This window comes from Mustelus asterias, chromosome 8 (assembly GCF_964213995.1).
Source record: "Mustelus asterias chromosome 8, sMusAst1.hap1.1, whole genome shotgun sequence".
In the NCBI taxonomy this organism is placed as follows: Eukaryota; Metazoa; Chordata; class Chondrichthyes; order Carcharhiniformes; family Triakidae; genus Mustelus; species Mustelus asterias.
The window spans coordinates 57,879,142-57,902,579 of NC_135808.1; the positions used below are offsets into that span (position 1 = coordinate 57,879,142).

At 46.1% G+C, this 23,438-nt stretch overlaps 1 protein-coding gene across 1 annotated transcript in view; it reads left to right on the forward strand.

The window, feature by feature from the left end:
- Positions 1-23,438, forward strand: part of pappa2 (pappalysin 2) — a 416,756-nt gene that overhangs the window by 42,087 nt on the left and 351,231 nt on the right. Inside the window, exon 2 of the mRNA XM_078219173.1 lies at positions 11,772-12,834. Coding sequence (XP_078075299.1) covers positions 11,772-12,834 — 1,063 coding nt within the window. The remainder of the gene's footprint in view (positions 1-11,771; positions 12,835-23,438) is intronic.

Here is a 23,438-nt window from a genome sequence, read left to right on the forward strand (position 1 = left end):
CTATTTTAAAATCTTACAACTAGCCATGAGGATATGTATTTTTCTTTACAAAAATATGCAGCGTGAGACCTTGGATCACACAAGTGATCAAGAGAACCCCTATTGGGAATCTTCCCCAACTAAGTTACTTTGGCAGGTAGGAGCCTAGATCTAAGTGAAGAGGGAGTAGGCTTTGACAGAGCCAACTTCCACCATGAACACAATCGGCACGCATTCCCGTGCACTATCCTAGACTTACCATCGCCTTTCACCTGAAGGTTAGGAGGGCAGGGAGGGAGTCAAGTTCTGTCTCCCAATGGGATTTTAGCTTGTGGAGGTTATGGACACAACAGAACAAGGCCAGAGAAGACTTTTCCAGGGTTGTGCAGTGAGTGAAAATGGCTGTAGTTGTGGATTTGGAAGCAGTCAATTATTTCAAAAGGAGTATTGAAGGGAATAAACTTTCAGGGGATCAAGCGCAGGTGTGGAACTGACTGGATTGCTCTGTTGAGAACCAGCATGGACTCCAGGGCTGAATGAACTCATTCTGTTCCATAAATTATGCTATGACTCTCCATGATTTGAGGCTTTAGAGGACTAAGATATCGAGGCAGCCTCAAGAAACTAGTCTTTATTTTAATACCAGTCTTAAAATTATTAAAAGGTGCAGTAGATAAAGTTGAAGTAAGCAAGTCATTTATTGTGGACTATAAGAAGAGTTTACACATAAATTCAAACTTAACCAGCCTCCAGCAAAGTCAGAGACTAGAACAATATGTTTCCTTTGAAGGAGCTTGCAGTCAATTGGTTTGGGGTCAGTTTGAAAGGTTGCTGGATCAACAGGTGTTGTGAATGGGAATTGCAACTTATAAAGGCTTATGTAAAGGACTGCATAACCACTTTTCAGATAAGATGGGGAAAGGATCCCAGAGATTTATGTCATTCTATAGTACATGTGGCAAGTTCTGAATTCCAACGAGGTCCATCCCATATTCCAGTGCAAAATGTACTATAACCCCCATTATAATCTCACACACAGGAAGCTCTGGACTCCAGCAGGCATCATTCCCAATCTAATGTGCAGCACAGTGAGGCACTCATTACAACCTAATGCACTAAGTGCTGTCAGTTTAAATCAGCTATATCCCCTCTTCCAGTGTTAAGCACACTGGAACTCTCAGTAGAGCCAACCTTGCGATTTAACCCTTTCAATAATGGATATCAGTTCTTTTTCAGCATACACTTGGGGATCTCACAAGAAGCTTTCAAGGATGCTGGGCTAATCTGGCTGTCTCCTAATGTGCAATGCCGCAGGCAACCTAGGAGAGTCAGCCTGAAACATAAGGATAGTGCCTTGGCCTGTGTACATTATTGTTACAGAAATTTATTTTATTCAATATTTTATTTATTACTTATGATTACTGAGCATTTCACTGTCAATGGGGCCTTATTGCAAGTAAAAGGTGTTGAGAGATGGTAGACACCTCGAATATGGATCATTTTGCCCCCGGTTAAAGACGGTGTCAGCCAATTCACTTCCAACTCTCCACTTAGCCAGGCAGTGGCTTTCTTTTGGCCTTTTGGGAAATGTTTTTTAGATTTCTGTATTTGGAGAAGCCAGGAAGCAGTGTTTCAATCCAGCGTCTTTCTCCCGGCAGTCTCTTTTGAAAATGTTTCTCCCCTCCTCTCCAGAAGGTCCTGCCCCACTCTGGGGCTGCTGTTGTTTCACACGTGTAGGGAAACCTCCAGCAACATCCTGCCACAGAACATTGCGCCGTTCACTCAACAGAGGAGGCCACTACTGTGCTTACCTGATGTGTACATACACAAGCATGTACACACATGTACACTTGTGGCTCTGCAGCCTGAAAAGGCACTGCATCACCACCAATTTCCTGAACTCCATTTAGTGTCCTCCACCCAGGTCCGGAGCGATTGTTTCCTCTTTCTGGATGGATCTGTGCCACACTGGGACAGTGCAGCACCAGCACGGGAACTCTTCCATGCCCCCTCCCCCTACCCTCCCCACTGCCACCGATTTATATTAACACTTACTCCTAATCATACTCACAAACAAGGTAACTGATATCCATCTGGCTGTCCATCAACCTCAACCACACGTCTATCCACACAACTCTATCTTTCAGAAAAATAATCCGAGTGATAACATTTTGTCCATAGGACCATAAGATACAGGAGCTGAATTAGGCCATTCGGCCCATCGAGTCTGCTCCACCATTCAATCATGACTGATATGATTCTCAACCCCATTCTCCTGCCTTTTCCTCGTAACCCTTGATCCCCTTCAAATTATGTTTAACAAACCTGTTGGAAACTTTTTGAGGATGTTACTTGTAGCATAGATAAAGGATAATCAGTGGATGCAGTGTATTGGGCTCTTCAGAAGGCTGTTGATAAGGTTCCACACAGGAGGTTAGTGAATACAATTAGAGCACATGGGATTGAGGGTATATATTGATTATGGATGAGAATTGGTTCACAGACAGAAAGCAGAGTCGGAATAAATCAGGATTTATTCTGTATCAGTGCTGGGGTGACAGTTGTTCACAATCTGTATAAACGATTTGGATGAGGGGACCAATTGCAATATTTCCAAATTTGCTGATGACACCAAACTGGGTGGGAATGTAAGTTGTGGGGAGGATACAAGGAGACTTCAAGAGGACTTGGACAGGCTAAGTGAATGAGATAGAACATGGCAGATAGAATATAATGTAGATAAGTGTGAAGTTCTTCACTTTGGTAGAAAAAACAGAAAGGCTGAGTATTTGTTAAATGGTGAGAGTTTGGGAAGTGTTGATGTCTAAAAGGGCCTGGGTGTTCTTGTTCACCTGTATTCCTTAGAGTTTTGAAGAATGAGTGGTGACCTTATTGACTTCCAAAAGTCTTATGGGGTGTGTGACGAGGTAGATGTAGCTAAGGTTTTTCCCCTTGCTGGTGAGTCTAGAACCAAGGGACATAATCTTAGAATAAGGAGCAGACCAGTTAAGATGGAAATGAGGATTTTCTTCACCCAGAGGGTTGTGAGTCTTTGGAATTCTTTACTCCAGAGAGTTGTGGAAACTCAATCATTGAGTATGTTCAAGACAGAAATTAGATTTCGAGAGACTAATGACATTGAGGGATATGGGGATAGCATGGGAAAATAGCAAAAGGTGGATGATCAGCCATGATATAATTGAATGGCAGAGCAGGCTCAAAGGGCTGAATGGCCTATTTCTGCTCGTATCAATTCAATTTAAAAACATATAACTGGAAATAATCAAGCTGGTATCAGGAACTGTGACCATGAAGCTGTTAGATTGCCATAGAAATGGGGTAGCACAGTGGCCCAGTAGTTAGCACTGCAGCCTCACAGTGCCAGGGACCCGGGTTAAATTCTGGCCTTGGGTGATGTCTGTGTGGAGTTTGAATGTCCTCCCTGTGTCTGCATGAGTTCCCTCCAGGTGCTCTGGTTTCCTCCCACAATCCAAAAATCCAATGGGTTAGGTTGATTGGCCATGGTCAATTGCCCTTTAGTGTCAGGGAGATTAGCAGGGTAAATATGTAGGGTTATGGGGATAGGGCCTGCGTGGGACTGTTGTCAGTGCAGGCTCGATGGGCTGAATGGCCTCTTTCTGCACTGAAAGTATTCTATGATTCTATGAAATCTCAATGAGTTTACTAATTACTTTTTAAGGAAGAAATCTTGCCATCCTTTCCTGTTTTGGACAATAGTTGAGTCCAATCCCACACCAACTAGGTTGACTCTTAACAACCCTGTTGGGTGGCCTAACAAGCCAGCCAGACATATAAACATAGTGACACAAAAACGGCTCACCAAGCACCTCAGGATGACTAGGGCTGGGTGATGCCCACATCCCAAGGGTGAAGCGAAAGAAGATAAGATATAGCAGACTAACAGACAACGCTGTAGCAACTGTGAGCATCACTGTCAGCTGCACCAGCCATGAACAGGGCTTGGGACATAGAGTTGTACTCGCCTTGTGTTTACAATTTGGTTAGGATCTTGGCCTTGTACAGGTAGTACACACTCCTGGTAGGTGTGTGATTATGATAACAATACTGGTGAGTGCTGGAAGCAGTTACTTCAAATTCTCTTTGCGTTCATCACAGGCAGGGTGCGCAGGCCAATTGAAAACACATTTTCTGGCTTGGCTCCCGCCCCTGGTATTGGGTTCCAGTGTGTTCCAGACACTGTCGAATTGAGCTCGATTGTAGTAAGTTCTCCCTGAAACTGTTTTGTAAACACGGGAGGCCTTACTTGGGAACGGCTTGTTTTGTTTGGATAATTAACCACAGAGAACCAGATCTTGAATTACTTACACTAAGGGCCTGGGTTTGCCAGCTTTGACTGTACCTGTGGAGAGAAACCTGTTTAATGCTTGTCCCGGATGAGGTTCCCCCACCCCATTCAGAGACTGAGATTTTTATGACTCACTCGGTTTTATTATTTCCGCTGGTATCCCTGGAATAGCAAGCTCTCCTGCTTAAAGGGAAACCCTGCTCGCAGGGGCAAGCTGAGGAAATCACCACTGTTTTTATAATGGTGTAACGTGGATGAAGGGCCAACGCACACAGTGCAGGAAAGCATACAGGGATTGGAACAAGGGGAAGGGAGGACGAGGTCAGTCTGGAGTTGGCGGTTAGGCGCTGCCAAGACCGGGTTTTAAAAGACAGCCAGGAGAAAGGGATCACAGAGCTGAGGCCAGGCAAAGAATCTGCTTGTTTTCCCTTTTGGAGTTTTCCAGGGTTGAGTGAATCAGACAGACTCACCCCGCGGTTAGTGCTGGTCTGTGTGGGATCTGGGTGCTTGGAACTGCTGGTACCAACACTTCCAAAAGACAGCGCGAAAACACCTTTGGAAGTAGTGAGACAAATCCCAATTTCAACACACACAGGAGCAAGAACCTGCATTTTAGAATGACCATTCACACCTTACAGGCATTCAAAACAGCAAATGAGGTACTTTTAAACTGGAGTTCCTGCTGTCACGTCGGGAATGTGGCAGACAATATACTACTATTGAAGGCCAATAGTAAGCCTTCTTAGCGATGTTGATTGGCCAGGGACTGGGGAGAACCCCCCTGCTCTTCTTGTCATATATCCATCCGCGAGGGTAGATGGGAGGGTCTCAGTTTGAGACTTCATCCAGGAACGTGGCATCTCTGAGAATGTAGCACTCTCAGTACGGTGCTGAAGTGTCAGCCTTGTCCAGTCTCTGTAGTAAGATTTGAACCCGCCAACTTCTAAACCACTGGGGAGAATGTTACAACCAAGCCGGGCAAATTTGCTCTTCAATGATCCTTGTTGACTTTATTCCTGGCTTCCGTTCTCTATGGGAATTCTTGCAGGAGCTTAGACTCATTAGTTCTTCTGCTCTGGGGTGTTTATGAAAGCACTTGGGTTCAGATCACAGTTCGAAAGTGGTCGTTCTGACGTGACAGGGCGGCACGGCAGCACAGTGGTTAGCACTGCTGCTTCACAGCCAGGGACCTGGGTTCGATTCCCGGCTTGGGTCACTGTCTGTGTGGAGTTTGCATATTCTCCTCGTGTCTGCATGGGTTCCCTCCGGGTGCTCCGGTTTCCCCCCACAGTCCAAAGATATGCGGGTTAGGTTGATAGGCCATGCTAAAATTGCCCCTTAGTGTCCTGAGATGCGTAGGTTGGAGGGATTAGCGGGTAAATATGTAGGGATATGGGGGTAGGGCCTGGGTGGGATTGTGGTCGGTGCAGACTCGATGGGCCGAATGGCCTCTTTCTTCACTGTAGGGTTTCTATGGTTCTTTCTATTGTCTATTCAATAGCATCCCTGAGCCATGACGTATCAGTATCTGGGTGCAGTGTCAGGATACATGGTAGCATAGGAAACTGACAAAGAATGTGTAGAATGATCAATTACACATGATCGGGCCCCAAAATTGTTGACCATTTGAGCCCTGATGTCTCCTTTTCGAAAGTGAAGCTGTGGATTCACTGGTGTTCAGTAGGAATGGAACTGCTCTGTCTGAAGCTGCGGGTAAAATTGATTTGATCATCCTGTAACCCTTCATTCTTGCGAAGGAAATTGCACTAAAATGCTGCAATCTCAGCGCTCTGCACCTCAAACATTGACTATTCCACTGGGCATGTTGAATCACGCTGACTATTTGCTTTTATCTCAGGGTGGGGCAGATGGGATTAAAACAACGTGCTTGGCCACAGTTTGTGCCAGCAATCAAGTTAGAAATTCCTGAAGGAGGCAGGTGGGCACAGAAGTCACTCAGCTTGTTTTTTTTGTAAATTGAGTTTGTGTCTTTATATGCCCTGTTTGTGAACAGAACTCCCACTCACCTGATGAAGGAGCAGCGCTCCAAAAGCTAGTGGCTTGTGCTACCAAATAAACCTGTTGGACTTTAACCTGGTGTTGTGAGGCCAGTGTTAATGACAGGTGATGTGAGCAGACTTTGTGTTGATGGATCCCACAGTTGAACACCACACTGACATTCTCTATCTTGAGATCAGCCATAAACCTGCAGCCCGGCATTAATCACCAGCTCTGAGAGTGAGAGAAAAAGAAAGAGAGAGAGAGGGCACAGGAAGGGGATAAAGACCAACACTACAGTGTACAAGTATGTACAGTTGGGATTATAAACTCAGATCACCATCTGTACAAAAATAAGCCAAAGGTTGTCTCCACTGCATGTGACCATCTGCTAATTATGCTGAGGAGGGAGCTCAGCTGCGTATCCAGGCAACTAAAGGGAAGCAGCAGCAGGGATGTTATTTGGTACCACATGGCTTTGCTCTTTAACCAATTGCACTTTGCTATCAGGTTAATGCACAGCTGAGCACCAGTAAAACGTCTTGAGGATGTCTGTGAGTCATCGTGTCTACAGCATAGATCAACTCCTCGAGTTTCACCTCATATTTTCAAATTTGAGTACAGGAATCACCCTTTTCCAAGGCTGACCTGATACCTCAAACTCTTACTGGCAGTAATGTGTTCAAACTTGCAGATCATTGAATGGTGCAGCACATAAGGTGACCATTTGGCCCAACATTCCTTCATTTGCTGACTCTGAAAGAATTATCCAATTAGTCCCACTCTCCTACTCTTTCCTCAAAGCCCTGCAAATTTTCCCACTTCCTGTATTTATGTAATTCTCCTTAAAAGTTACTATCAAATCTACACACACCGTCCTTTAAGACAATGGATTCCAGATCATAACAACTTGTTGTGTAGAAAAATTTGCGTACCTCACGGCATCTCTAGCTCTGCTGCCTAAGCCCGCTGGAGAGGCCAGCAGCAGAGTGCTCAGGGATGCCATTGGGCATGCGCCGATCACCCCATATCCAAGCACCCATCCCCCCCAATCACTGGCCTCCCGATCACTGGCCCCGACCTCTGATGGCTGGCCCCGGCCTCCCAATCGCCAGCCCCACATCAGCCCCCCCACTCCCTCCAGGTTGCAGAGGTCTTCCTTTCCCTCCCCTGCTACCTCCCACCACACAGTCTGGCCCTGCCCCCCCGTGAGGCCCTGTCCCCTCAGGCCCCACCCCTTTGGCACTGCCCGGTGCCTGGTTGGCACTGTCAGTGTGCCAGGATGGCAGTGCAAGGGTGCCCAGTGGGCAGTCCCACCAGCGAGGCCATCATGTCAGGTCCCCATTGCTGGGGACCATCTATGGTCCCTGCTGGTGGGAGTCTTCACCGGTGAGGTCGGAAACCTAAGTGAGCCCGGACAATTGCACCCTGGACATACTGAACAGATGCAAATTTGGATATAAATATTCAAAGCAGTCTCGTGCTGTTCTCCGTCATAAATAATGGCTTGGGAAGATCGCAACCGGCCGGACACTGGTTGCGGTTCCTGTTATTGGCCTCCTGCTGACATTTCCTACCCTGCTACACTACTCGACCAGCGTAATGGGGCAGGAAAATCACGTCCATTAAATGTCAACTTAACCTTCTTTGTTCTAAGCAAAACAAGACCAGTTTCTCTAGTCTCTCTACAGAGCTGCGGTCCCATGTCAAATGCAGCCTTTCCACAATGATGCACAGAGGTCAGATAACTTGTATTCAAATCTGTTTGAGGTATGTGGCGAAAGTACACATGCCTTGGATTTATGGTGCACCTTTTCATCTCAGAAGGGCCCAGTACATTACGCAGTGACTGTGACTGCAGCATCTGCCAGTGTGAACAGCGATTCAGTTCTTGAGCAGTTCCCACTAACAGAAGTGAAATAAATCTGTTTGGACTACAGGGGAAATGTTGAAGTTTCTGCTCTTCAGTGAGCCACAGAACCTTTAATGTCACTGAACCCCTCAGCTTAATGTTTCCACTGGACAAGAGCACTGCAGTCACAACAATCCCCTTACCACTGCATGGCAAAATTAACTTTGATATCAGCTCATACCTGAGAATGGGATTTAAAACCATCTAACTAAAGAGTTGGCAATGCTAGCACTCGAATAAAATGGTTCATTTGAAGAGCTTTCCTGAGAACCATCTTCACACTGGATATCTTGGGAGAGTTGAAACTCAAGACACTATCTTTTTCAATCTTGTTCAATTAAGGTTTTGTAAATAAAAACACTCAATTGACCCAAACAAGTCTTCAATTCTTCCGATTTCAGTGCTCCCGACTTCGCACATTCCTCCAGCCACTTTGCTCCAAAAATATTATCTCATGAACCATTCGCACTCTCTGTGTCACTGACTTACTTGTTCCCCAACTCTCTCACACTCTCTGTGTCACTAACTTTCTCTGCTACTTATTCCCCACCTCACTCACTGTGAATGGAAATACCCAGCCCCATTTTCCTCTCTCAATCATTTCATTTTTACATTCTGTCCTACGATGTTCAAACCCATCACCAAAGATGGCAATTCGGACCAAAGTTCTTCATTAATGTAGTGCTTTTTCAACATAAATGTACCAATCACATTTAGGATTGGTGAAACAATAATGTTGGTTCGTTATTTGAAGAAACTGCTATATACAGGAAATATTCACTGGGAGGCTATGGGACCCATTTCTGATTGCGATCACTGCTGCTTACATATATGCTATATATCTTACCCTTTCTCAGTGTTTTTAATGATTGACAACAGTTTAAGATATGCTGCCTTCAAGATATATGTCATCATATCACAACATGGAACCTTGAAAGCTTCACTCCAGTCACCTCAAGTCTCCTCTTTTCCAATGAGAACAAGAGCGACTTCCTTAACCTTTCCGTGGAACTTTAATTCCCGATGTTTGTAATCATTGTGCACTGCTCTCTGCGTCTTCTGAGCAGCAGGAGTAATGTAGGGAGGAGATAAAACTGACCTCTTTGCCCCAGCTTCCTCCGAATATCTCTCCCTACATTTCCATTCACAGTGAGTGAGGTGGGGAATAAGTAGCAGAGAAAGTTAGTGACACAGAGAGTGTGAGAGAGTTGGGGAACAAGTAAGTAAGAAATAATGTAGGGAGGAGTTATACAATAAATGGTAGAGTCATCAGGAGTATAGAAACACAGAGGGACCTAGGTGTGCAAGTCCACAAATCCTTGAAGGTGGCAACACAGGTGGAGAAGGTGGTGAAGAAGGCATATGGTATGCTTGCCTTTATAGGACGGGGTATAGAGTATAAAAGCTGGAGTCTGATGATGCAGCTGTATAGAACGCTGGTTAGGCCACATTTGGAGTACTGCGTCCAGTTCTGGTCGCTGCACTACCAGAAGGACATGGAGGCGTTAGAGAGAGTGCAGAGAAGGTGTACCAGGATGTTGCCTGGTATGGAGGGTCTTAGCTATGAGGAGAGATTGGGTAAACTGGGGTTGTTCTCCCTGGAAAGACGGAGAATGAGGGGAGATCTAATAGAGGTGTACAAGATTATGAAGGGTATAGATAGGGTGAACAGTGGGAAGCTTTTTCCCAGGTTGGAGGTGACGATCACGAGGGGTCACGGGCTCAAGCTGAGAGGGGCGAAGTATAACTCAGATATCAGAGGGACGTTTTTTACACAGAGGGTGGTGGGGGCCTGGAATGCGCTGCCAAGTAGGGTGGTGGAGGCAGACATGCTGACATCGTTTAAGACTTACCTGGATAGTCACATGAGCAGCCTGGGAATGGAGGGATACAAACGATTGGTCTAGTTGGACCAAGGAGCGGCACAGGCTTGGAGGGCCGAAGGGCCTGTTTCCTGTGCTGTACTGTTCTTTGTTCTTTGAATATCTTTCCAAGAATTAGACGATTAGAATGATAGCTGTGGTCTGAACAGTATGGAATTGCAGCAGCCTCTCCACTTATGTATTTAAAACTTCCTTAAAATTGACCTCTTTGCCCCAGCTTCCTCCGAATATCTGCTTCTTTAGCTCAGCATTGTTTATTTTGTTTGATTGTGCTTTTGTCTCCTGGGATGTTTTTCTGCATTGAAAATGCTCCATCAATGTTAGCTGTTGTGCTGTTACTGAACTCATTTAGTGTGTTTGTACTGTTTACACTCTGTTATCAAGGAATCTTCACACTTTCATGCTCTGTAGCATCGGGGTTGCTTGTAATGAATAATCTCAAATTATTTCCATCCTTACTATCACTCATGTCTATCTTTAGTTTTTCTAACCTATTTTTACTCATTACAAACCGCTCTCACTCACTGAATTTGGAAGGGCAAAACAATTATTCTGCTGTGGATTTAGGCCAAAAATCACACATTGACGGCCTTGCATCTCTCGTATAGTTGTGTGTGTCAATTATGGCTCAGTGGTAGCACTCCTGCCTCTGAGTCAATAGGGGGAGTGCTACACTGTCATAGGTGCCGTCTTTTCAATGTGACCTTAAGCTCAGGATGTGTGGGTCCTCACAGATGCACAGTAGAGATCACTCGGGCTCCATTTAAAGAAGGGTACAGGGACTCCCCCCACCCCTGTCAATAGGTCCCCCCTATTGGCACCCTGTCAATACTTCTCCCTCCATTGATGTAAATAAAACACACTATGTGGGATTTTCCAGCACCTCCTATTGGTGGGATCTTTCGGTCAACACTCCATGGTGGGATGGGCAAGACGTGCAAAATGCTATCGATATCGATGGACCAGAAGATCCTGCCAGTGGCCAATAGTGTGCCACCTCCGCCACTGGAAAACATGCCGGGAGTGAGTGGTGGGGGGAAGGGTGGGTTCCAGGGAGGAGGGGGAGAGTGCGGGGGAGGGGGGAGGGGGGAGAGAGAGTATCCCCGCCCATTATCTGGCCACTGTTGTTGAGGGAGTTTTCTGTGTGCAAAACTGGCTGCTGCATTTCCAACATTATAAACAGTGATTACACTCTGAAAAGCACTTTAAAATTGTGAAAGTTGCTATGTAAATGCAAGTTCTTTCCATATAGGAGTGGATTGGTCGCCAGCCACACATTCTACTGCTGGATGGCACGACGGCACAGTGGTTGGCACTGCTGCCTCACAGCACCAGGAACCCGGGTTCTATTCCAGCCTTTGGTGACTGTCTGTGTGGAGTTTTCACGTTCTCCCCGTGTCTGCATGGGCTTCCTCTGGTTTCCTCCCACAGTCCAAAGATGTGTGGGCTAGGTGCATTGGCCATGTTAAATTGCCCCTTAGTGTTAGGGGGACCAGCAGGATAAATTGGTGGGGTTACAGAGATAGGGCCTGGGTGGGATTGTTGTTGCTGCAGGCTTGATGAGCTGAATGGCCTCCTTCTGCACTGTAGGGATTCTATGATTCTGTGATTCTGATCAAATTCACAACATCAGCATGTGGGATGTTAGTTTTATTTTTCTCTTTTCTTGCAGGGATTTTTGATAACTGCTCCTATTCGCTCAGTGAGAAGGGCTGGATGATTGGCATTCAATCGGTAGAATATTCTGGAAGGAAGGATCCCCGTTTCTTCTTCTCTCTCCGCACAGACCGAGCCAGGAATGCCACCACGGTTTTTGCCCATCGCCGTTACCATGCTAACGCCTGGACTCACCTGGCTGCCTCTTACGATGGCCGGGAGATGAAGCTGTACGTGAACGGGGCCAGAGTTGGTGCGAGTACCGGACAGCTGGGCGATCTGCACAGCACCTTTATGAGTTCCTGTCGGACATTGCTGATTGGGGGGGACAGCTCCGCAGATGGACACAGTTTCCGCGGTTACCTGGCGAGCTTCGCTTTGTGGAAAACTGCAAAGTCTCAAGGAGAATTAATGCAGAGTTATCGTCGCGGTATCCACGCGGGAGATTCCTTTTTGGTCTTAAATACAGACTTCTCTAAAATGGAAGATGAGTGGATACCAGAGAAGGACAGTCATTACCCTAGCTGGGAAGTGATGTTTCTGCCAGGGCCTAAACTGGCCTCTCCTTTCATCCCTCCGCCATGTGGACTGACCGTTTGTGACAATGTTGACATCATCAAGAACTACAACAACTACTGGCCCCTTCGGGATGAGAAGCTGATCCGCTACCAAGTGATCAACGTTCACGACGATAGTCGGCTGAACCCCACCGTCTCGAAGCAGCAGATCGAGCTCCAGCACCAGGCCCTGAACCGGGCCTTCAGCAGGTACAACATAACGTGGGACCTCACCGTCACTGAGGTCCTGAACACCACCATTCGGAACCGAATCATTCTGGTCAACTGTGAGAAGAGCAAGATCGGGAATGACCACTGTGACCCCGAGTGCGACCACCCCTTAACGGGGTACGACGGAGGGGACTGCCGCTTCCTGGGGAGGTGCTATGTTTGGAAGAGGAGGGATGGGGTCTGCAACATGGAATGTAACAATATCCTGGATGACTTTGACGACGGCGACTGCTGCGATCCCACGATTACAGACGTGAGGAAAACATGTTTTGACCCAGACTCTCCAGAAAGGTAGGAATCCCTGTGCTTTTCTTGGCCAATGTATTTGATAGACCACTGCGCGTATTACAGTTCAACATTTGTCATTGTTGGCAACTGCAACTTGTTCAGCATTAAGTACTTCCAAATGAAGTGCAGAATGTTCTAAAAGTAAAAGAGCTGAAACAATATGACTTGGCCTTCATTCCAGAAAAGCAGTGGTGTGAAATTTCCATTTCTCACCTTGTCCATCCTCACGACCCCCTCCAAACCGTGGCAGTTTTTAAAAAGAATCTCTCAGCAGAAGAGAGGAAGCTCTCTCTGACTGGTCTGGGCCGAATTTCAACCTGATTCTCAAAATGCAAGTGTTTCAGCCTGTTGTGGGGAAATTTCAAGAGGTGGCCAATTGTGTATTAAACTAAGACAATTCAAAACTCGCAAGGCAAATATCTCAGTGTAAAAGATGTAACAAATTTATTTAACATAAAACATAAAACAAGACAATACAAACATACAGCTGACTGTAGTCTCACCATGGGTTAAATAGCTCTATGAACAGAGTGACAGAACCTCTCTGGAAGATCTGTAGTACAGAGTCAAATACAGATCAATTATACTTTTTCATGATCAATAATTCTGCCTTTCATTCGCTTAAAATTCATTCCATTTAACAGCTATACATTAATACAAATCTCTGTCAAGTACCTCAACCAACCATAAGATACTTAATAGCATGGTAATATCTTATTCGTCCAACTGATTCTGGACGTAGCCTCCCCTCTTGGCATGAACTGCATCACTGTCACTTGGTAATGGCAGACGCTAGCGCAAAGTCAACATGGAAATTCCCACCGACTCACTGCCAAGTTGAATAGACATGTGTTCCTGTGTCCAGGGTCATATCTATCCTGTGTCTGGGCAGTGAGTGCATCTATTCATTAATGTTACATATTACGTCCTCTCTTAGGAATTCCACCCGATAAGATTTGCTGACTAACCTGTTCCCAGGCCTTTGGCTTTAAACTATTGACTTCTACCACCGTGCCTTTCGGTAACTTTACTTGACTAAAATGTACAATACACTGAAATACATTAAAAATATCAGCATATATATTTAAAAATCATAATTACTTATTTTGATTCCTTTGCTGCATTCACATATGTGTAAGCTGTTTGTGTTAGCTTGCCCAATAATCATTTAACTTTTTACTGATTCCTTGTCCTCCGAAAGACTGCATTCTGCCTATAAATCTTAATAGCTGGTTAGGAATCCCCTTCCACACAGTCCGTCAAAAGATTCATCATGGAATCCCTATAGTGCAGAAGGAGGCTCTTTGGCTCATTGAGTCTGCTCCGACCCTCCAAAAGAGCATTTTAACCCAGGCCCATCCCCTCTGCCCTATCCCCATGACTAATCCATCCAATATAACCTGCACATCTTTGGACAATAAAGGGCAATTTGGCATGGCCAATCCACCTAACCTACACATCTTTGGAATCCATTGAGGTGGTATCTGAGGCATATTTTTATTCTTTCATGTGATGTGGGCATTCCTGGCTGGGCCAGTATTTATTGCTCATTCTGCTCCATCTAAGACAGTTTGTATTAAATTTATTTGGTACATGGCTACCAGATTACCAGAGTGCTCGGGAATGACAGCGGGGCAGGCATTCAACTTGAAGCCCAGTTATAAAGTTGCCAACTCCATTATTGAAATAAAAATTGGGCCGTTTCCATAACCAGGGGCTAGTCTACATTGTTTGGTTGATAAACTGAAAAGCTATTGTGTGAAAATGAGGGTGGCAAGACTGTGGGATGGCTGTGGATCAGGGCAGCCTGATGAAGCAAGGTGAACATTTGGTTAGATTGAGAAGCTGAGGTGAAGAGCTGTATCTATGAGTGCATCACATTACTGAGGCTGAAGTGGGTAGGATCCTACAAGGGTTGAAGCAGAATCTGTCTGTAGATGAACGTGAGAAGCAAGAAGCTTCAGAGCTTTGATGTCCTGTGAAAAAGTGAGTTTGAGTTGGTGCAATGAATCTTCAATTCGAAATAGGATGGAGCAGGCGACTAAAGATGGCATATTTGGGATTTCAGCCTTTCATCCCTGCCTTTGTTACCTCAAGACTTGACGATTCTAATGCCCTCCTCACTCTCCTCCCGTATTCTACTCTCCCTAATCTTGAGTTCATCCAAAACTCTGTCTTAACTTGCAGTAAATGATGTTCAACTATTTGGAGCAGCACGGTGGCACAGTGGTTAGCACTGCTGCCTCACAGCGCCAGGGACCCAGCCTCGGGTCACTGGCTGTGTGGAGTTGCACGTTCTCCCCGTGTCTGCGTGGGTTTCCTCCGGGTGCTCTGGTTTCCTCCCACAGTCTAAAGATGTGCGGGTTAGGTGGATTTGCAATGCTAAATTGACCCTAGTGTCAGGGAGATAAGCAGAATAAATATGCGGGATTATGGGAATAGGGCCTGGGTGGGATTGTGGTCGGTGCAGACTTGATGGGCCGAATGGCCTCCTACTGCACTGTAGGGATTCTATGATTCTATCACCCACTGTGCTCATTGACCTTCACTGGCTCTCGGTTAAGCAAGACCTCATCTTAAAAAAAAATTCTCATTCTTGTTTTCAAATCCCTTCGTGGCTTGAAAGGTCCCTATTTCTCCAGCCCTATAACCCTCCAAGATATCTGCGCTCCTCAAATCGCAACTTCCTTTGCATCTTCAGTTTTAATCACTTCACCCTTGGTGGCCACACCTTTAGCTCCACCTTGTTTTTTTCCCTTTTAAATGCTCCGTAAAGGATATAACTTTGACTAAGCTTTTGATCATCTTCTTATGAAACTCAGAGTCGTATTTTGTTTCATAATATCTCTGTCAAGCACCCTGAGACATGAGTCTCAGGGTGCTATATAAAGCTGAGATATAAATACAAGTTGTTGTTGTTCAGAGAGATAAGAGCATCACACTCATTCATAATGGAAAGTATGTCAACAATATTAATATATTGAGGAGATGATGGTATAATCGCTAGATTATTAATCCAGAAACTCAGCTAATGTTCTGGGGCCCCGGGTTTGAATCTCGCCACAGCAGTTGGTGGAATTCGAATTTAAGTTTAAAAATTTGGAATTAAGAATCTACTGATGATCATGAAACCATTGTCGGAAAAACCCATCTGCTTCACTAATGTCCTTTAGGGAAGGAAATCTGCCATCTTTATCTGGTCTTGCCTACATGTCACTCCAGAGCCACAGAAATGTGGTTGACTCTCAACTGCCTCCAAGGGCAATTAGGGATGGGCAATAAATGCTGGCCAGCCAGTGATGCCCATGTCCCGTAAAAGAGTAAAAAAAATAAACCATAGCGAGATGAGAAAAACCAGAGAATAAAGGTGGCCCAGCAGAGGACCAGATTTTTACTGCATGCTGTCTAGGAGTATGTGTGCTTCTTTTCATTAACCCAAATGAATTAAATCAACAAACTGTGGCATAAATTCAAAATGCAGTTCCTTAAAGGGATAATGCATCAAAGTCAACAGAATCTCAAAGAAAACTTAAAACAACAAAACAAAATGTGATTAAAGGGGTCGGTAAAATACCCCAGTCCCCCTTGGTGCTCACTGGGCACAGGAGGCCTTGATGGCATTGGCAGACACCACTTGCTTCCTTTCCAGGAACATATCCGTGGGAGAAGGGCAAACAGTCGGGACGGATGACTCTCTTGACCTCGACCAATCAATCGCCATCTTGGTTAGGCACAGTAAGAAGTCTCACAACACCAGGTTAAAGTCCAACAGGTTTATTTGGTAGCAAAAGCCACTAGCTTTCAGAGCGCTGCTCCTTCATCAGGTGAGTGGGAGTTCTATTCATAAACAGGGCATACAAAGACACAAACTCAATTTACAAAATAATGGTTGGAATGCGAGTCTTTACAGGTAATCACGTCTTAAAGGTACAGACAATGTGAGTGGAGAGAGCGTTAAGCACAGGTTAAAGAGATGTGTATTGTCTCCAGACAGGACAGTTAGTGAGATTTTGCAAGCCCAGGCAAGTCACTGGGAATTACAGATAGTGTGACATGAACCCAAGATCCTGGTTGAGGCCGTCCTCATGTGTGCGGAACTTGGCTATCAGTCTCTACTCAGTGACTCTGCGTTGTCATGTGTCGTGAAGGCTGCCTTGGAGAACACTTACCCGAAGATCAGAGGCCGAATGCCCGTGACCGCTGAAGTGTTCCCCAACAGGAAGAGAACAGTCTTGCCTGGTGATTGTCGAGCGGTGTTCATTCATCCATTGTCGCAGTGTCTGCATGGTCTCCCCAATGTACCATGCCTCGGGACATCCTTTCCTGCAGCATATCAGGTAGACAACATTGGCCGAGTTGCAAGAGTATGTACCGTGTACCTGGTGGATGGTGTTCTCACGTGAGATGATGGCATCCGTGTCGATGTCATTGATGAAGACTAACATCTCGCCAAGGCCATCCCCACACCCCCACTACTTGCCTTCAAACAACTGCACAACCTCAAACAGACCATTGTCCGCAGCAAACTACCCAGCCTTCAGGAGAACAGTGACCACGACACCACACAACCCTGCCACAGCAACCTCTGCAAGACGTGCCGGATCATCGACACGGATGCCATCATCTCACGTGAGAACACCATCCACCAGGTACACGGTACATACTCTTGCAACTCGGCCAACGTTGTCTATCTGATACGCTGCAGGAAAGGATGTCCCGAGGCATGGTACATTGGGGAAACCATGCTGACGCTACGGCAACGGATGAATGAACACCGCTCGACAATCACCAGGCAAAAGTGTTCTCTTCCTGTTGGGGAACACTTCAGCAGTCACGGGCATTCGGCCTCTGATTTTTGGGTAAGCGTTCTCCAAGGCGGCCTTCACGACACATGACAACGCAGAGTCGCTGAGCAGAGACTGATAGCCAAGTTCCGCACACATGAGGACGGCCTCAACCGGGATCTTGGGTTCATGTCACACTACCTGTAACCCCCACGACTTGCCTGAGCTTGCAAAATCTCACTAACTGTCCTGTCTGGAGACAATACACATCTCTTTAACCTGTGCTTAACGCTCTCTCCACTCACATTGTCTGTACCTTTAAGACTTGATTAGCTGTAAAGACTTGTATTCCAACCATTATTTTGTAAATTGTTTGTGTCTTGTTTATGCCCTGTTTGTGAACAGAACTCCCACTTACCTGACGAAGGGGCAGCGCTCCGAAAGCAAGTGGCTTTTGCTACCAAATAAACCTGTTGGACTTTAACCTGGTGTCGTGAGACTTCTTACTGTGTTTACCCCAGTCCAACGTCGGCATCTCCACATCATCTTGGCTAGGCGCAGGAGGGGATGTGTGTTTGTGAAAATAAACCCAATCCTTGGGAACTTCTTAAATTTAAATGGTTCAAAACGAACTCTAACCATCTTGAACAGTAGAAACATCCCTGACCATTTGGCTCCCACTGCTGTAACTGGCAGGAATTTTCAAAGATTCAAAACAAACCTTGACAGAGCGATCCAAGAAACTGATTCAGAGCAGCTCTGAGGTAGTGACCCGACTTGGACACTGTGGTGCAGTGTCAGGCCAATAATCTTTGATATTTCCATATAATGAAAGGGCTTTTTAGCCTTGAAAGAACTTCCTATGCAAGCATGAAAATATTAAAAGGGATAGAAAGGAGAATTGGAGCATTGCTTTTTTGGTTTAATTGGAAATAGGTCAAAGGGGTGAGGGTCAAAATCGTAGGCCGGAATTTTTTGGCGCCTCTTGCCGATGGAATCCTCCAGCCCTGCCAACCAATAACATTTGAATAGCTCGCCACATCCACCATGGGGGAGCCCACTGCAATGGGGCAGGAAAATTCTACCCATTAAAATGAAGGATTCACATTGGGAAAGATTAATTTCACAAAAAGAGCGATGAACACTTGAAACAGACTTCCATTAGGGCTGTGAAGAAGAAAATCTGAGGCATTCAAGAGGTAAAGACCTGTCGTTGCAGGTTTTCCATTGAGAGGTGGCTGACCTGAAATCGGTTCAGTCTCCTCTCCTTCTTTCTTGTGACAAGGGAGAGCATTCTAGCAAATTTAGCTCTTGCATTTGACAGACTTACATCACAACTTTTACTTTGACACCAAAACATAGAATCTATACAATGCCTTTTGGCCCATCGAGTCTGCACCGACCACAATTCCACCCAGGCCCTATCCCCGTAATCCAATGTGTTTGTCCTGCTAGTCCCCCTGACACTAAGGGGCAATTTACCATGGCCAATCAAACTTTGGAGTGTGGGAGGAAACTGGAGCACCCGGAGGAAACTGGAGCACCCAGAGGAAACCTACGCAGACGTGGGGAGAATGTGCAAACTCCACACGGACAGTGAGCCGAGGCTGGATTCGAACCCTGGTCCCTGGTGCTGCGAGGCAGCAGTTTCTCAGACTGACACTGCACCACATTGCTAATTACTGTGCCACCGTACCACCCTATGTGGGTTCGAGCCCGGTTACAAGCCCAGAATTAGGTGTGTTGCTGACGGAGCGTTGTGTTATTGGAATTGCCATCTTTTACGGACCTGCTCACGCGATTTCTGTTGACATTAAAGATCTCATAGTATATGAGGGAGAGCAAAAGGGTCCACTGGTTTCATGACCTATCTTCCTCTATTAACCAACAACAACCGTCAAATTGATTACTGTTCTCATTGCATCTTGTGATGCACAAAATGGCTGTAATTATATCTAATTGTAATAACTCACTGAATAATACATTGACATTTCGGAGTTGCAATAAGCAAGATTCCCTCTGAATGCAAGTGTTCCTTCACTTTTTGTATGAGAAATTAGTTATGCCTAGTTGTTGAACTGTAAGTAGTGAGATGTCAAAGGAATTATCATAAATATTGGCCTCCTTTTTGAAGATCTAACTTTGGATTTCTGTTTGATGATAAGAATGAACCAAAGGAGGGGTGGGGGGTAAACAGATATTAGCACACACCCTGCTAGGCAAAGGGATACGAATATAATGTGGCAAGCTTTTTGAAGGCCTTTGGTTAATTCAGCCAGATTTAAAACACAGAGAAAAGATATAGGCAGAGATATTTGTTACCATGTAGCAGCTGAAAGCTTAATATTGAATCCTAGAACAGCACCATGTGGCACATAGGCTACATTATTGCATGCACCTATATATGAAACTCGCCAAGTTATGCACAGCAGGTTCCCACAAACAGCAATGTAATAACGGGTGAAATTTTACCACGGGGGTAGGGCTGTAAAACACAGTGAGCCATTCAAATGTCCGTTGACTTCAGCGGGAATGGAAATTCCCGCTGATGGGAATAGTCGTAAAATTCTGCCCAATGATTCGATAATCTGTCTCCGTAATATTGCTCGAGGGATAACTACTGGCCAAGCCACCAGGGAGATCTCCCCCTGCTCATCTTCAAAAGAGTGCGAGGGATCTTTAACGTTCACCTGAGAGGGCAGGTGGTGGTGGTGGTGGGGAGGGCAGGGGTTTGGTTAGAACTCTGACCCTAAAGGAAGGACCTCCACCAGTACAGAAGGTCACCCAGCTGCTCTGCTGAAAGCCTCACTATCTCGATAACCACTGCTGCCAGAAGAATTTGCGGGTTCTTGGCATTTTGCAGGGTCCTGAAGGCAGGGAGCCAGCTGATTTTATTTACTAACGTTCGGTTAAGTACCTGGAGCTGGCCGTGGTGCTGATTAAGTGATCAAGCAGGAGAACCACATTCTTGTTGAGAAATGCTGAGTTTACACACTCAAAGCCCCGTCGACAGCAAATACCCAATCAAAGCAAGGTGGTGGGCCCGCACAGACAAACCGATGCTTCTGTTTGTTGTGGTCCCCTATCCTCTGAGTTACACAATTTACAAGCCATCCATTATAGTTTCAGCTTGCTGTTCAGTTCTAAACAACAACACAAAATGCTTTGACTGTCTTCAAGTCCTCAGTACGATAATTAAGAAAAGAAAGAATTGGCCCTACTTACTGCCTTTCGTCAAATTAAAATGTCCCAAATTGTTTGACTGCTCTTGATGTCTTGTCACTGTTTTCATATAGGAAATGTCACAGTCACACAACATGGTCCCGCAAACAGCAATATGATATTGACCAGGTAATCGGATTTAATGATGTTGGTTGAAGAATAAATATCGGCCTGGACAACAAAGAGATTCGCCCTGCTCTTCATGGGTTCTTTGACCTCTGTCTGAGAGGGCTGGAAGGGCTTTGGTTAAACGTCTTGGAAAGACGGCACCTCTGGCAGTGCAGCCCAGTCTAGGTTTCGTGTACAGGTCTCTGGAGTGGGACTTGAACCCATGACCTCTATCTCCAGGGTGAGGGTGCTACCGCTGAGCTATGACTTACACTAATTTCAATGGCTCTGAAATAAATGGAGGTCGGGTCCACTGAATCAATTTCCCTGCCAGAGTCTTGTTGCAACTCTGCCTGGCTCAAGGCCATTTTGAATGCTTATTGCAGGTTAAAAATAAGTGCAGATCGAAGATTGGGATTGATTTGCAACCAGTGTTCATATCCAGGGAGACTCAATCCTGGGAGGGGAGCTTTGCAAAGTTAACCCTGTACTGCCCAATCTTTTGATGCCAGACACTATACTGTTATTCTTTTACCTAATGTACCTAATGGGCAGCATCACGTTCACTAGGAGTTGGACACAACAATTACTGGAAGTCCTCCATAGATCAGACATCAGCTACAATTCACCCTGAGTGAACCCAGAGTTTTCCCTGTTGGTGTATGCAGCACCTTTCAGGTGGGATTCTCCCACCTTCGGAATTTAAAATTTATGCATCCCAGGATTCACACTGGCCAGCCTGGCTCTATGGAGAAAGGGTGCCCCAATCTCAATGCTGACAGACAGCAACCCCCCTTCCCCTCACAACAGACATGATGACCCCCACTGACAAGAGGAGCACCTGCAACCCCTCAGCACAGAGGGGCATCCTTTCCCCCACCACTGAAGAAACAGGTCACCCCCTCCCCCCCCCCCCCAACACACCATATAGGCATGAAGATGACCCGAACCACTCCCCTCCATGCCCCATCCCCGGCATGAGGCCTCAACTGCCGCCAGATGGTGTCTGCTCAGGAACTCCCTCAGGTCCCTCTTCAGGCCCCCTCCCAAGATCTGTCTGAGCAACCCCCACCTCAGGGATACCCTCAGGTCCCCAGTGCCAACCTTGAACTGCCCCTGGCACCCTGGCAGTGTCACCCTGACCTGACAGCTTATATGCAGAGGGAAAGCAAGGAGGTAAGTGGTGTGCACATGTTCCCCTCAGCTGCTGCCAGGCTGTAGAGGGAAAGTCCCCCAAGAGACCTGGGGAGTGGATGGGTAGGCTCGGCCTGGGGGAAGGGAATCTTGACCTCCGGAATCTTCCCTCGGGATGGGGGCGGGGGGGTGGCGGGGAGTCTAGTGATTGAATTTGTCCTTGTTGCCCTGGGAAAGATGTTGTTCAGTTTTTGGATGGTGAATTCAGACACCGTTCTGCAGTAAGATATTCATTATTGCCTCTGTCCTCTGAAACCTTTGAAGTGCCCTGGTCACTTTGACATAAATGTCCCTTGGACATCTGGAAGCCTTCAAGATCACTGCAGCACTCCATTCCACAATCGGGATTGGCCCAGGTGTTAAAAAAACCCTCTTTTAAGTGCTCTTATAGAAATGACCTGTCAGGATTTCTCGGGAAATGTGCTTTGATGGTCAGTTTCACTGGGGAGTACCCTTTCTTAACATTGGAAGGTGTCTACCCCCCTCGAAATGGTTTGATTGGCAGATATGGATTACCTACCTAATGGCAAAGGGCTTTGTTGTTTCTCTTTCGCTTCATGCTTGAATGCAACTCGAGTGCTTTGTAAACATTGCGGGTAGAAAAGAGGAAGTTAAACCTTGTAAAGTATACAACAAATCAAAGGCTAAATGTTTATATACATTGCAGTTAGGTTTCACGGGGGGGGGGGGGGGGGGGCGGGGGGGGCGGGGTGATGGGGCGGTGGGGATTGGAAGATGGTGGCTGCATCGCGGGAGACCGCTGAATCAGGCTTCCAGCCCACTAATTATGTGTTTATTAACATTTGTGAATATTTCTGGGTGGGAACCTAATCAGGGCGGACAGGGTGGTCTGGGATTATCGCGACCAATTTGTTGTCTGCTAAGAATCCCGTTTTAGGCCTGATGCTTGATTTAACGAGGGGTTGGGATTCCCACCAGGGGCTAGCAGGCCCAGTGAATCCTGGCCATCAGCCTCGGAGAGAGAAACAGGGTTAATGTTTCAGATCAGTGACTTCTGATAAAAGGTCGCCGATCTGCAACATTAACTCTGTTTCTCTCTCTCCACCGATGCTGCCTAACCTGCTGGGTATTTTCAAGATTTTGAGTTGCTATTTCAGATTTTCAATGACTGCGGTATTTAGTTTTTATTTGAATTTCTGGGGGAAAGTTGCTTTGCTACGATCATTTTTAATACCTTCAGGAAGCCTGCAGGATGATCTAGGCCTTTGGCTCTCCTGGTCTATCAAAGCTCCTGAACACATTAGCCAGAACTTCCTCGTGCCCCTCCCCTGGTTAGTC